Raw genomic sequence first — 16,656 nt, forward strand, 5'->3', positions numbered from 1 at the left:
CAGTCAAGGCCAAAGTAATGGGCACTAAGCTTAACAACATGACCTCAATAGGTGGGAGGAGGAGCAGACAATTACAACCTGGCAACGGGAGCAAGATACTGGGGAGGCAGGAGCCCAACTGTGTCCCTCTTTCTCTCAGCCAACACTGCAGGTAGAAGATGGCCTCTATGCTTGCTGGAACAGGAGAGAGGAAAAACTGTGGCTGTGCTCCGAAGGGTGTTCAGGAGCTGGGTGGTGACGCTAACCCGGTTGCCAGCGCACTGGTCGCAGTGATTGGGGTGGTGGAGCATCAGTGAGGGCAATTATGACACCCACCCAGCCCCCGCTCAGAGAATAATAGAAATGAAAAGTAACTAAAAATAAGTTACAATAAATGAGGCTGCTTATCAGCAACAACTGGCCTATCAGTGCTCAGGGAGTGGGGTATAGGGGAGATGTAGCTTATGCTGCTGGGAGAGAAAATTTTACTGTTTGGTGCTCAGGCTCTGCTGATCCACTCTATACCCACAATCATCTTAGTGTCCAGCATGGCTGAATGAAGAATGTAATATTGCCAGCGTGCCATACACCACACACAGTGGAAAGCAAGGGCTCAGACGATGGCCTTTTTTTGCAAGTTGTGGTTCTGCTACTGCTCTTTCATGCACTAGAATGCCAATTTTGAAAGCCAGGACCAAACACAGTCAGGCACCTTCTGTAACACATGCACCTCCTTCTTGCTCTGGAGGCCTGATTCAGAGATTTATGCAAAGCCGATGATTTCGCAGATCAAGCAATTTTTGCAAATGCATATGAGCAAAAGCACGGCGAATACGCTCATGAAGAGGTACTACTCGCAGTCAGCGTTTGTGAGTTGTAACAGGGCGGGGGTTATAAAAACGCAGGCGTGACGGACTATTTAGATGCAGTTTCATGGGTTTGAATAATTTAGCCATTGCAACCACCTTCACAGCATGAGAGCTCTCTGCATGTCAGGAGAGCTGCAGTGTTTGCGGCACTGCAGACTTGGTCAGAATGTTGCACACTGGCCGATTTGTTGTCAAAACGAAAAATCGTCCAATATATTGTATAGTGTGTACCCAGCTTAACAGTGTCCACGAGTGCTATGTGCAAATCTGACATTTCTGATTCTGACACGAATTGTAGAGAAGCCTTCATTTATGAACCCTCTGGAAATGAGAGGAAAACTAATGATGATGATGGTTTAGAATTGAAGATGCTACTTTGGAAGTGCAACAGGATGAGGGTAATAATTGTGTATCTAACACTAATGAGGATGTTGATGATGAATGTGTTTGACAAGACCAAGTTGAAAAAATTCAGGAGAATTATGTTATTTGTGTCAAAGTCAACCAGCCACCAGTGGCAGCACTTCATTCCAGTGATAAGAAGAGCATTGTCATGCCTGGGCAAAAGATCAAAAAAAATCCTCCTCTTCCATGTGGATTTTTTTTACCCAAATCCTGACAACATTGTCAAGACATCAGTGGCATTTATAATGCCAAAGTAAATAGAGATAGGGTCGTTAACCATCCCTGTTATGTCATATGCAGCGAGTTCATTCAAGTTATTTATCAAAATCTGGAAAATCATATATAATAACAATTAGTCCAGCATCAGCCACCAGCAGCATGGATAGATACCAGCACATGCAATCTCCACCGCTAACACATTCATCATTAACCTCCTCTTTAGCGATCGGATGTAGTCCACCTGTAACCAATTTGCAAAGGCAAAATGTATGTTGGAATTGTAGATCAAGTTTTTTTTTCGCTTTGCCAGGACCAAAGTGTTTGCAACAATTCCATATGGATCAGTCCATTTTTGAAAACCATGCCTGAGCCTAAATTTAAGTCCTATGTAATGTCTTTTTTTCTAACTAACACAGATCTTAAGAAATGCAAAGAACTCCTTGTGAGCAACTAGTCTATTTCAGTTGCACATGACAAATTGATGTCTCCTGCTTCAGTTTCTGCTGCAACTGCTGCTACCAGGGAAATACTGACTTTTTTCAGAGAGACCCACCAGTAGTTGTGATGATGAGTCAACTCTGCGCACCAGAATGAAACATTAAGACATCGGCTCAGGCTTCAAAGAATTGCCCTAAATTATTAACACCTCTACCGTGACTCAAACTGATACAGTAGACATCAATAGAATGGTGGAGGATTATTTTAATAATAATGTTCAAATTAGCAGGTCACACAGTCCCTTTGAATACTGGGAGGAAAAAAAGACAATGTGGAGCTTGTACAAACTAGCTTTGGTTTACTTAAGTTGCCCACCCTCCAGTGTTTACTCGGAAAGAGTATATAGCACAGCTGGAAACCTTGTGAGCAATTGGCTTAGGAGGCTACTTCCAAAAAAAGTGGAAAAACTGAGATTTATCTAAATTAACTACAGATTCAAAGAGGAATACCTTTGCAGCAATTACAAACAGTAACAGTGGATTCCAGTGTGCATGAGTTAAGATTGTGTGATGATAATAACAACAACAACAGTGATAAGGGTAACAACATCTTCAGCAATGCTTAACACTGTTAGCCTTAAACCCATTATTTGCTTAGTTTACACAAACCACCAATTTTTTTTCTTTTGTGGGGGCCTAAACAAACCAAGCACTTCAGCCACAAAAGTGGCAGTCCCTGTCGCTAAAGTGCTTGGTTTATTAAACAGTGCATGTTAAATAGACAACATAAGGATGGGTGGGAGGGCCCAAGCACAATTTAATTGTGCATAACTTTTTTATGGGATTTGCCCACCTTGCAGTATTGGTGTAAAGAATACTAGCCTGTTACTTATCCCCACTTTCATGTACTGGCCTGAGGCCTGTGATTTGCTGTTTGGAGAAGAGTTTTAGTAATTTATTATATTTTTTACTACTAGGCTTTACTTTTAGTTGTTGATTAAAAGAAACATTCTATATGGTCATATAGTTTATTAAACTACCATCCTGTCTGCCACTGCTGTGCCACTATGTTTCATAGATTTGTTATTTTCTTTTAAACTGCCATGTGTTTGTGCCGCTACTCTGTCACTTAAGCCAGCTCATTGCAAACTTTGGCAAATATTGGAGAATACAATATTGTGAGCTGTGAGGTGGCCAAAATTGACTGGAAATTACTGGTAGTTGTTGTTAATATGGTGGGAACAAAACCAGGTCTAAATTATTTAATGTATACATCTCTATTATATGGTTAATTATAAGACAATTCAAGCGCTGGTGATATGATGGCAATTTACAAAAGCTTTGTACAATTTTAATCCATTTTTTTTAAGATAGAAATTTGCAGAAAAATAATGTGTGCATTTTTCACTCTTGATGCAAAAATCATAAGTATTTCTCCAAAAAATAAATGCATATCAATGCTATAAGAATTTTGTGGTAATTCACTTAATATCATACTATGCTATTTCATGCAAACTGTAAGGCAAAAAGAAAAATGGGAGAAAAACTTTATATGGCTTTCTTGAATACAATTTTATATTAAAAATGAAAGAAATGTAAATGCAAGAGTTACCTTGTGATCCCTATATATGAAATTTCCTGCTTGTTCACATTGTTGATAAGGGAAAGTCCCAAGCTATGGATTGATATGTTTATTTCTTGATCAGGTTGCTCCATTTCCTCAGCTTGACGTGCTTTGGTCACCAAAGCCACGTCCTCTGTGAAAAGCAGAACTCTCTGGCGCCCATCAAGGAACGATACCCAATGAATCTGGGTGTCCTGGCTGTATGCAAATTGACCACTTTCATCCTAAAAGTACAATTTAAAAAAATTATTTTAAGTAGACAACTAAAGAAAATGTTCTTTGAAGGGTGCGTCGTTGCCATAGCATTAAAACGCCGGCAATGACACCTGAACTTGCACCCCTTGCGGCCTGCTCTGAGCCCGAATTTACACAATTTTGCTTGCAGCTGCACTTTTGTGCGAGTTTGTGCTGCCATAAGGTGCACCTGTTGCAGTGATGACTTGCCCCTACCAGATCATCCCAGACAACTGGATTGACCCCTAAACTTGAAGCGGCAATAGTTAATTGGCAGACAGACAATATAAAATGTGTGTCCATAAAAAAGAGGAAACATCGGTACAGTGTCCAGACTTATGAGAACAATGAAAATCAGAGAAAATGTAACATGAAGCTCCACACTTTACTTAATAATTGCACAGCAAGTAAACCTGTCATCACAGCAAGGAGTTAGTACTGTTGCAGTCAATGACCACTGCAGCTTCCCTAAAGGAAATGGCTGCCTGAGGGTGATTTTGCTGGGATTTTCCCTAGGAAGACCTGCCATGGAGGAGAGCATGGGAGTTTTAAGGTCCAGGACAGACTTGCAGCTTGCCACAGTAAAGCCATTCTTATATGCCTCGACAGTGTGGAGGGCACAAACATAGATTAAGGCCCCTATAAACCCACAGGCAGTCACCAGACATCACGTATAGTGGGACGCAGCCAGCAATGTCTCATTAGCAGAGAGAATGACAGGGCTGCTTTTAAAATCCAGGTGTGATTCCCAGAGTCACCGTCCTGGGCATCTGTGGCTATTCAGCACACGGTGCCCAGAGGTCCCCGGACACCAAAAATGCCTCCCTCCAGGAGCATGGAGAAAAAGGGTGCAGACGTAAATAATGGAGAGCTTCTACCTGCATCATCCAGCAGAATTCTCATAGTGAACGTCGCAAAGGTGAACTAGATAATTAAACAATACCTACAAAACCGCCCCTGCAGCCAAAAAGACAGTGCTCATATCGCTGGGTACAAAAATGAAAACAGAATTCCGAAGGATCCTTGGTATGATGAGATATAGAGGGGGACGAGCCAGCTTTCAAACAAATTTAGTTTGAAGTTTGTGCCCTTTACACTCCAAAGTATATCAGTATATTACTATATAAGATTTAATAAAAAAAAAATGCGTGAAAAAATTACCACCACCTGAGTAGAGCCACGGAACACCCATAAATTAGCTAATTTACCTTTAGCAGGTCAAGCTCGCCCTTGTTTTGACTACATATCCATGTCAGCTTTTTCGTTCCTGTTGGATCTGCCCATGCAAACAAACTCGCCTCTTTTGGACGAAGTTCCTTCTCCATTTCAGCACCACTGATAAATACAATTTAAAAAAACAAACACAGATGAGGTGACAATGGCAGAACCACAATAAAAAAATAAGTCTTTCATTGCCTGCTAGACCATGTTACATAATAGACCTACCTCTGATAATATGTCAGATTGGCCCGAGGTGTATGGTTCATGATAAGTGCAGGTGCAGCACCTTCATAGTAATCTGAGAATTTAATCACTATTGAGTGATCTGAAATACTGATATCTACTATAAGTCCAGTATTCTGGAAATTAAAGCAAGAGTGTGTTAATATTTATTAGCACAACCATACTATACATATAAAAAACAAAGCTACCATAGTATGACATGACTAGAAGTGGTGTACACCTCTATGATGAGTCATGATTTCATAGTTTTGTGAGCAGCAGCAAAAACATTCTCATTTTATACTAGAAAACAAATTATAATCTGTTTTATATGTTAAAACAGATTATATCTACTTTATGTCTATTAGGTAGGGAAATCAGACAGCAATCATGAAAACCAACTACATGTCTGTAAACTTTTCCTATGGTTACTTTGCAATTGCACAAAAACCCCCCCAAAAATAGTCTGATGCTATTAATAGTGAACACGACCAATAACTCTATTTTGCTTCTGATAAAATCACCATACTATTACGTATCAATAAAAACTGAGCTGGTACATCACCTTCTAAGAGTCCTTGAACTTGTTATACTAACGAGCTGTCCATCTCTCTCCTTACATTCACTGGCGTGCCCCTCTGTGCCAAAGAGTCTGGGTGACATATAAGCTGATGCCCTGACGATATATTCTCCATTTTATCTATTATGGTGCCCTTCTCCTAACCACCCACTTACTATTCATGCTCTTCCTACTTTGCTTTTCACTCTCTCCTTCTGTACTTGTTTTTCTCAACTTCGTTCTTCACAATCTATTTGGTCCCAATATGGAATAACCTGCTTTTCCTCTCGGGTTAGACCATCAAGCTTTCCACTACTGGTAGAATATTCTCTTTCCTTTAGACACTGCCCCCTTACGCAGATTCCCGGACTTTTCTTATATCCCGACTTAACCTTCCCCACACGTTTTCTAGCAATATTTACAACCCCGACATCTCTATCACTCTCTTGTGTGAGGGACTACTGTTCCTCCAGCTCTCCTATAGAATCACTATGTCGCTGAAATCAGCCGCCCAAGGGCCTTGTTTCGACTACTGTAGCTATCAGCTAATACTGTCTCATAAAAATATAAAATAGTTGTCTGCGCTTGTGTCAGAAATAATCAGCAGCCAGTTTGTAAAAAGTAAAGTCAGGCACTAAATGACAAGAAAAAAAATAAAACATTAGAATATCATTGAAAGCATAACATAAATTGCAAAATGTATTTAGAAAAATAATGTTTAAGCTCCTTTATTGATAGAGTGGTGGAAGGAGGAGAACACGGAGCACTGCTGACCGGACCAGGTCTAGCGGTAAGGGAGGGACAGTTAGGGCCAGCAGTGTGGAGTACATCAAACATGCGGCAAGACGAAACGTTCTGCCAGCCCCGCTTCCACCACTCCATCAATAAAGGAGCTTATATATTATTTTTCTAAATACATTTTACAAGTTATGTTATGCTTTCAATGATATTCTAATGTTTTATTTTAGTTCTTGTCATTTAGCATCTGCCTTTAAATTTGAAGAATACTGTCTCATAATTAACTCCTATATGAAGTTCATGAGCTGGCCTGGGAGTGGGATGTGAGGGAGAGTCTGGACCCTGAAGAATGCTCAAAAATTATAACAGGATTAGCCAAAAGATCCATCTCCTTGCGTATTAATGAAAATTCCTTTTAGCTTTACTATAGCTGGTGTCAATCTCTGCTCTGTTTACTCCACCTCCTCTGATTTATGCTGGCACACATATGGACAGTGAGGTACCCTGCTGCACATTTGGTGGTCCTGTCCACAGGTTCAAAAATTACTGTAAAAAGATTCATTACCATATTTGGGTGGATGTCGGTACCCAAGTCCTGAGGTCTCCCCTTAACTCACTGCTCTCTTGACCCATCCCAGATACTTCACACCCAACACAGAAATTGATTAAACACAGCCAAATGTAAAATTGCCTACCACTGGAAAATGATCTCCTCTCCTACATTGTCAGCTGCTATAAATGCTATCAGGTCCACATATCGTATGGAACCCATCACCTCTACCCTACACGACACTCCCGAACATTTTGTGAAGGTCTGGATGCCCTATCTATACATTTTCAGGCAGAAACCCCTACCATTTAACCACTCTTTTTTTTTTTTTTTCTTATCGCTATATCTTTTTGTTATTCATGACTCCTGTTATTGTGCATTTCTGCTATGGGAATACAACAAAAACCTAGACTAGTCTTCGCGCTCACCTGTGGGGACCCAACGCAAATAGAAGCATCAGCTAGAGTGCCCAAGTTTTTTTGCATAGGCTATTGCAGAGTTCACAAAGTGAATTTAAAGTAAGCCATCCAAACCCCTGAACGGACATTACCAAAACATCCTTGAAAAAGCACCTGTGTGTGTGAAACGCGTTGGTCCTAAACAGCAGGGAACTCTACACTATCTAGAGGAATCGAGCGAACACATCCAGGACAGCAGCAGTTTCTAAATAGTTTGCGGTTAAAGAGGAGGAAGAAAGTAGTTTTCCTCCTAACTTCTCTGCAACTGGAGAACCTTTTCTGTGAACGTATACTAAAAATGATGATATTTTCTAGTCTTTGGTAGACTGCAGTCCTATACTCACTTTCTAGTGAGAATATGATGAAATGGCAATCTCTACACCTAAGGTAGTTGCTCTCATAGCTTGCCTATCCAAGACTCACCATATTCTCCAGGATAAGCAAAGTGCCATTGTCTTGTTTGTTGAAAAAAAATGGTTTGGATGTTCCCTCACATCCAATTACTCTCACACAGAGTTTCCCAGACACATTCTCAGGCCAGAATGGTACACACTGAAATAATAAAAAAAAATAATTTATAACATAGGACCTACAACAGAAAACGTATAGGTTTAATAATGAATATTGGAGATTTAGTCGGGTTGGGTAGGGGATTCCGGTGGTCAGGATGCCGACGGTCAGAATACTGACAGAATTTTCTATTTAGCCTCTTACCCTAAACTCTTCCCCACCTTTCCCGCAGTCCAACCATAACCCTCCCCACCTGCAACCTAACCCTTACCCTCTCCTCCCACAGCCTAAAGCTAGGCTTTCCCTTTTGCAGCATAACCATAACCATCCCCCCTAGTGCCTAACCCTAATACACATCCGTTAGAATGTCAGTGGTCAGGATTGTGGAGCCGTGATTCAGTCTGCTGTCAAGTTTCCGGTGCTGGTATTTTGACCGCCGGACGGGGACTACATTCAATGTAGTTGTAAGGGGAAAAATATCAATGTCGACATTCATAATGTTGACATCACAAATGTCGAAAATTTATGTCAACAGGCAACAGCTGAGTCACCCTTAACAATTTGTCGAAATTCTTTTATGTCGTCATTTCATCAGTGTCTACATGATGAATGTCAACATACCACAACTAGGCCGAATATTTTGACATACAAATTTAAATTCATTCTTGGAACTATATATCACAGTTGAATAAAAATAACTTCAAAGGAGGGTCCGTTTGTGTACATCAGCAAGCTACAGGTCAAGCAAATATACAGCACATTGTACACACATATCCTAGAAAAGTTGGAAAATTTTGTAGAATATACACCTGTACCTCGAGATGTCGAGATTTTTTGTGCTATTTGTTCTGTACTGTTTTTCCCTGTATTGTCTTATTGTTTTGTTCTCTCTATGGTGCTGCAGAACACTTGTGGCGCCCTATAAATAAAATGTAATAATAATCATAATAATAATACCTCAGAAGACGAGACATACTGCCACTTCAGGTCTGGCAAAGAGCCATCTGCTTCGATTTCCCCCACCTCAAGCTCCAACTCGCATTTATTCACAAGGGTGTAGAAAGGTGTCAAGGTAACAATCCTGGTCAAATTAAAGCTGCTCATTTTAATGTTTACTCCAACCTTAACAATTGGAAACAAAATAAAAATAATGATATTAAGTCACACTGCCATCTGAAGAACATCTAAAGATATACAAAATCTTTCGAAATTAACTTCAGTGTACTAAATAAAAAAATCAATTATGAAAAGGAGAGATGTCAGTTATACACCTAAATGTAATGGCTAACAGTGAAAAAAAGTTAAACTCATTATCAAGATGCCATTTCATCAAAATACTAGCATGTCAAAATATGATACATAGCCACTTCTTAGATATATTTTGAGGAACTATGTAAGCTATTGTATCCAAACTTAAATCAGAGAGAGATGATGTGTGTTTTCTCTCCAAGTTCTTCTCTACTAATGACAGCTGTTACTGGTTGAGGACTTTGAATTTGGTAATCTTAAGCTAAAAATACACTGGAGCGATGTCAGGACGATGTGCCATTTTGTCATTATATATCGTCTACATAGTTCAGTGTGTACGCATGATTGCGCTCTCCTGTGGTCGCCAGGTTTGATGTGCTGCACATCAAACCTAGCATTATCGCTAGCGGCCAGTGCACTGTTAACGAATTACGTAACGGTGATCGTTACCTTATTCATTAAAGTCGTTCAGAGTGGACGCACAATCACTGTTGATGGGCATTCGTTCCGATGATTCGAATGCCCATCATTCCAGTGTGTACCTAGTTTTACACGAAAATTGCTCACAATAGGACCATCGATTGGTATGATACTGCTGGTGTACTTAGTCAATACCTGAAGTGTGCATTTTCCATTTAACTGATATCCTACCTATAGCAATAAAAAAAACAATGTCTACACTAAATATTGTCTTATCCATAACAGCCAGTCAATGCCCAGCCATTCAAAGCAGGCTCAACACTAGAACTCACCAAGTACTGTAGTTTTCCAGCAGGACACTTCACACAGCCATAACTTCCAACCGTATCCAGAGAAAATCCAGTTGACCAGGAACTTGTGGAAATACATAGCTGGACCTGTGTTAAACAAGAAAAACAAAAGCAGGAAACGATTATTTGAATACATAACCGAAAAACCCTTAGATTTATAAAAAATAAACTTTTACATCTCATTTTCCAAAGCAGACACAGATAACTGAAAAAAATTTAAATGAGTGCAAGCAAGATCTTAATCTTCACCACTATATTTTAACTATGATCCATTTGAAAGCAGAAATTAAGGGATGATTTATATCCAATTTATTGCTAGTTTAACAATCCCTAAGAAATAGCTTTGTGCACCTTATTCTTGCTGAAGATGTTCTTCTTCTTGAATGAGAAAAGTATGACATCTCTGTAGTCTGACGGGTGCTTCACATGAATGTCTTCAGCACGGTACTGAAGGATGCGTGATGTTTTATTGATAATCCAGTAGGGACTAAAGACAGAGAGTACCATGCGATTCCCAACACGTTCCACATGCACAGAGAGATCCACAGTCATAACTTCAGAAGTTTCAGCAGTGAAACAGAGGGGGAAAAATTCAGGGAGACCCTCACGGACCCTGAAAAACCCATTCCAGTTCCTGCCCTGATATTTGATCAGGACAAGCTCCATGATCTCACCACTGATTCGTGAATGCAGAACATCGCAAGAGCTTCCTTCAGGCAACATGTGAGCTTCAGCAGTCCCCTAAAATGAAGTATAAGAAATATCAGGTGATTAAACTGAATGGCAATTCTTTTCAGGATTAAAGGTGCAACTGTACCCCAAATATAAAATCCATCCTATGTCTACCCCAGTGTTTCAAAAACCCTGTCCGCATGGCTTACGCACAGCTCAGGTACCAGGGACATCCATGCATGAGCAGAGGTGGCTTAATTATTACCTGGGTTAGTTTGATTTACCCACCTGTGCTGAAGCAGGGATATCCTCAATGTCTGTACTGTGAGTGGGCCATGAGAACCGGGTTAGGGAAACACATGTCTATCCTATGTCATAGCAGAGTGCATCAAGCACTTAGCCATTCTTTGGCTTACTCATTTTCAGATGTGTACATATAGTACTTATTGTATGGCACAAAGCCAAATCTATCGTGTCCAAATTAAGAAGCACAAAAAGCTACTCACACATGTGTTTGTCTATATGAATAATAAATGACTATTTAATATGGACAGTTCACCATACTGGACAGGAACCTCAATTCAATGTTGCCAGAGGTTCCCAGACTCGGTCCTCAAGGACCCCTAACAGTCCAGGTTTTAAGCATATCCATACTTGACCACAGGACACTTAATTAGTACCTCAGTCAATTTGATTTAACCACCTGTGCTCAACCATGGATATCTCTAAAACATGAACTGTTGGGGAGCATTGAGGACTGCTTTTGGGAACGTCTGATCTGGGCTATTTCCAATTAGCCTCACCTACATCCTTCAGGAGGTATGTATGTTTATGTTTTTCCCTTTAGAACATAGTGACTATACATTTGAATTATATGTAACGTCTTAATTCCTCTTTATAAAATTATATATATATATATATATATATATATATATATATATACACACACACACACACACACACACACACACACACACACACACACACACACATATATATATATACACACACAGTATAATGGAAACATTTTCAGTCTTCTAAACTCTATACATCTGCCTTGACAGGTGGGCATTTATATTGCATAATTAGAAAATCGTTTCAATGATAGAAAGGGGGATTTTTATTTTTTTTGTACTTCTCATTAAATCACTTTATCTGAATCCATCTAGGGGACACTGCTACCATGGGTTGCTGGAGGGGACCATAGGGGCTGGCACTTAAACTATAGCTTTAAACAGAAGCTCCTCACCTCTGTGACCCCCAGAAGTCAGTACAACTTTATTTTATTTATTTTTTTCAAAATTTTTCTTTATTGAAACACCATAAAATCACATCATACAAAATTGTCAGTTGTCATATGATTGATCATTAGATAAAACATTTACATCATTTTACTTATTTTGTCTGTGTCTAATTATATAACTGATTATTTTAAATGTAAACTCAAATATTACAGTAAAACAGATTAATCTCTGTTATATCCAAAGTCATCCGAGTATACAACAATATTATTTATTGCACTTATATTAAACTTTTTCCCTTGAGTCTCTAAGTCGATCCATGAGCCCAAGCTATATAGGTGTGCAGCCATAGGGTTAAGAAGCCAAAGGGGGGGTGGGGGGGGTGGGGGGGCGAGAAGTCAAAAATGAAAAACACACTGTGTTAGAGGAGGCTGTGGTCCTGGGGATTAAAGCCATATACTCTACTGATTCAACCTAATCGGAGGATCCCCGAAAGGTCATTCGCAGGCAATACCATGTGGTAAATTTCAATGAATCATGGATTCTATGCTTCTGCACTAAGGTCAGAGTATCAATATAGCTCTCCCAGGTTTGGACATTTTTTTAGCTCGTTTCTCTTTCTCCAATATAGTCTCAATCCAGTCCATATTAAATACTTGGAAAAGCTTTTCTTTAAAAAGTCGCAGGTGGTGGAGAAGTGTTAATCCATGTCTGAAGTATAGCCTTACGGGCCACCGCATTAATGATAAGGAGGAGTCGCCCACACACACCCCTTGCCACTCGCTGACTCTCCGGAAGTATGCCAAATATGGCCCACACATCAGTAAATGGCACATAATTCACTAGGTGTTCAACTGCATATTTTCTTACTTTCAACCAAAAGGTTCTCAGAAGGGGACAAGACCAGAAGTAGTGGTACAAATTAGCAATATCAGACTGACTGCGAGGGCAGGAGGCCGAGGAAGACATGCCCACTAAATATTGTCTATGTGGGGAGAAATATGCTTTATGAAAAATATTCAAAAACATTTCCTGATATTGGATAGCCGGGAGTAAATTACGTGATAAGAGAAGGGTTTTTATTAGAATCTCACATGACAAAGAGGGAATCACCTGAGCCCACCTACTCATTCCAGTGTGCACCACCTCATGTTGTATTGGTATTCGTAGAAAGGAATAGTTAATAGATATTGCCTTTTTGGTTGCCGGTTCCGAGAGGAGCAAGGTATTAAATACATTGTCCCAATCTAAATCTGAAAAACATTTAACGACTGAAGTCACAATGTTTAGCCTGCATAAAATTAAGAGGATGGTTACGAAAAGTGGGAAATTTTTCCAATGCCTCCCGATAATTAAGTGTGCGTTTTAATGACAAGTTGAGAAAGGAACCTATATTTTTCAATCCTTCTTTATATAATTTGGTAAAGGGAAATGATGCTCTACCCCCCCTGAAATTCTGGATTTCCTATACAAGGTAGAAATACCAACTTATAAGAGTTCATCTGACCACGGTGGCGCAGGATATGCCACACTTTACGAGTGGACCATAAGAGAGGGTTATCCTGTATATGGTTCGGGATTTCTGCATCCTGCATATGTAAAAAGCTTATCAAGTTACAATCTTCCAAAAATTGGCCTTCTATTGAGGTATTTGCATAAAGATCTTGGTCATGCATCCAATCTCGAAGATACCTTAAAATTGCTGCATGGTTATAGTTTAATATGTGAGGAAAGTTGATCCCCTTGTTAGCCTTGGTTTGCTGCAGCTTAATTAACCCAATCCTTGGGCATTTGAGTTTCCAAATAAATTTTCTGAAGAGAGAGTTCAGCAGTCAAAGATCCCTTTGGGTCAAAAGAAGGGGTAGAGCTTGGAAAAGATATAGCAGCCTTGGGAAAGTTACCATCTTAATTAGATTGGCTCTACCCATATAGGATAAGCATAGATGCTTCCATCCCTCCAGTTCCCTTGTTATCTGCACGATGGCTTTTCAAAAATTAAATTTATACAGTTCAGTTGGAAATTTGGGTAGTTGAATCCCCAAGTAATCAAAGCTATTCTTAGCCCATCTCAACGGTAGATGAGAACCCCAACGTGGTACTTGTATATCTGGATGTAGATAAAGGCCCACCGATTTCGACAAATTCACCTCATATCCCGATATCTTGCCAAAGTCTGAAAGTTTAGACAATATCTTCCCCAGGGAAAACTCAGGTTTATCAATATATAATAGCAGGTCGTCCGCGAAGGTAGATGGCTTAATTTCCTCCACCCCCCACCCTGATGCCTCGGAATTCTAACGAATTCTGTAGAGTGCGAAATAAAGGGTCAATACACAGGTTGAATAACGGGGAAAGGGGGCATCCCTGGCGGGTTCCCCTATACATTGTAATCGGATCCCCACGAACCCAGTTAACCAACAGAGTGGTAGTGGGATGAGAGTAGAAATTCCGTATTCTATAAATAAAGAATCAAAGCCTCTTTTTTCTAAAACAGCAAATAGATGCAGCCAGGCCACTGAATCAAAGGCTTTATGCGTATCAAGGCTGAGCAACATGCCGCACGGTCTTTTTTGACTTGTAGCCGCCAAAGCCATACGGATGGCTCTAACAGGATGTCTTCCTTGAACCAATCCTGTTTGATGTGGGGTTAACAGATTGGGCATCATAGTTTGTAACCTATTGGCCATTATCTTGGCAAACAGTTTAAAATCTGAATTCAATAGTGATATCGGGCGGTATGATTCCACTAATAATGGGTCTTTTCCTGGTTTTGGAATTAATGTTGTGTATGCATCTGTAAATGAAGGAAAGGCTGGTTTGTCATGTAAAATCTTATTAAATAATTCTACCAAAGTGGGTATTAAATTATCTTTCAATATTTTATAATAAGAGCCTGACAAGCCATCAGGTCCAGGTGATTTGTGTGGGAGAAGTCCTGTTATAACGTTTCGCAATTCTTCTTCTGAAATGTCCCTAGACAAAAGCTCTCGCTGATCCTGAGACAATACCAGTAGTTCGGCCTCTGATAATAGCTGTTCCTGTAGTTCCCCCTCCACATCAAATCGTCTGATAAAAGATTAGTATAAGCGTGAAAATGGGATAAAATCTCTTTGGTAGACAGGTGTGTAGATAAAGGGTTTTTGATCACTGTAAAAAAAGACATCCTTGCCCACGGTTTAGCCATGAGTGCCAGGAGTCTGCCAGGTTTATTGCCCCATTTGTAATACATTTGTTTAGTATAGTCTAGACTATTCCTAGCTTGTGCAGATAGGAAGGACTCCAACAGTTTTTTATTTTGGAGATACTCCTCTAGGTTACTTGAGGACTGATGTGCTTGATATTGTCGGAACGATGAGGCCACTGTATCTTGTAAATCCTGGTATTGTTTCCTTGATTCACTCCTAAGTTTAGACACATACTGGATAACATGGCATCGTATAACAGCCTTGGAAGCACTCCAGAACAGAACTATGTCCTGCCAATGTTCCACATTATCGTCCAACTAATTGGACCATGACATGTTAAGGAACTGTCCAAACTCCTCAGATTTAGCCAAATGATCTGGAAATCGCCATAGGCGATCTTTAGAAGTCAAAGAATCGTACCACAGGTAAGGACACTGGGGCATGATCCGAGATTAATATCTCGTGTATCTCTGACCTCCAAACTCTTGACAGAGACTAGAAAAAAATCAATCCGAGATAATGATTGATGAGCCCAGGAGAGATGAGTGTATGCATGTTCTGTACCATGTATTAGTCTCCATGGGTCAGAAAGTTGATGTATCGTCTTAAGAGACTGTATATAGTGCCATGAGGGTGTGTTTGGTCTATTACCTGATGGAGATTTATCTACACTGGGATCATCTACTGAATTAAAGTCGCCCGCTAGTATAAGTTCGTGTACTGTCCTACGTGCCAGTATCTGAGACAATTTAGCCAAAAATTGGTGTGGGGATATGTTTGGAGCGTATAGGTTAAGTATTGTGTAATTTCGTCCTTCTACAGACAGGTCCACCAACAGATATCGACCCTTCTGGGTCTGTTATTTTATCGAAGATATTCTACTTTAGGTTTCTATTAAATAATATCGCCACTCCTCTCGATTTAGATGTATATGACGCTGTAATGCATTCCCCTATCCACCTAGCCCGAAGTGTACCCTCCTCCCCCTGTTTCCAGTGTGTTTCTTGTAATAGTACAATGTCTGGGTGCAGGCGACGCAGGTGAGTCACAACCTTTTTACGTTTGCCAAGTGTATTAAGGCCATCCGCATTCCAAGATACCAAGTTAAAATGCGAAGGGACAGTAGGTCCCACCCCTCTATTTAGCTGATCAGACATGGATTGACATCGAAAGAATACATATCCACAGAGAACTGCTTATTCCCAAAACACAAGGGCTGAGCAAAAAAAGAATGGAAAAAAATGGCAACCTCCCCCACCTCGCATCACCAACATTTTCCACACTTCAGAAAATTCTCTCCGCTTCTGTGACACCATTACAGAAAAATCTTGAAAGATCAAGATTTTTGCATTATCAACCATGAGGGGCTGTCTGGTACGATAAGCCATGAGAATTTCTCCTTCACCCTGAAATCTAAAAATTTAGCAATGACAGGTCGGGGTCTGGGATCTCTTCCCGGTTGTTCTGGGCCTATTCTATGTGCTCTTTCAATTTGTGGGATTTCAGCCTCGTCAA

General features: G+C 40.1%; 1 protein-coding gene across 1 annotated transcript in view; it reads right to left on the minus strand.

Moving 5' to 3' along the window:
- VPS13C (vacuolar protein sorting 13 homolog C) overlaps window positions 1-16,656 on the minus strand; it is a 452,448-nt gene that overhangs the window by 95,966 nt on the left and 339,826 nt on the right. The window contains exons 61-67 of the mRNA XM_088446402.1: window positions 10,395-10,784; window positions 10,026-10,130; window positions 8,983-9,147; window positions 7,939-8,067; window positions 5,214-5,347; window positions 4,976-5,102; window positions 3,522-3,757 (exon numbers count right to left, since the gene is read on the minus strand). Of these exons, the coding sequence (XP_088302528.1) occupies window positions 3,522-3,757; window positions 4,976-5,102; window positions 5,214-5,347; window positions 7,939-8,067; window positions 8,983-9,147; window positions 10,026-10,130; window positions 10,395-10,784 (1,286 nt within the window). The remainder of the gene's footprint in view (window positions 1-3,521; window positions 3,758-4,975; window positions 5,103-5,213; window positions 5,348-7,938; window positions 8,068-8,982; window positions 9,148-10,025; window positions 10,131-10,394; window positions 10,785-16,656) is intronic.

Source organism: Taudactylus pleione, unplaced genomic scaffold, assembly GCF_031769625.1.
Source record: "Taudactylus pleione unplaced genomic scaffold, aTauple2 ptg000019l, whole genome shotgun sequence".
In the NCBI taxonomy this organism is placed as follows: domain Eukaryota; kingdom Metazoa; phylum Chordata; class Amphibia; order Anura; family Myobatrachidae; genus Taudactylus; species Taudactylus pleione.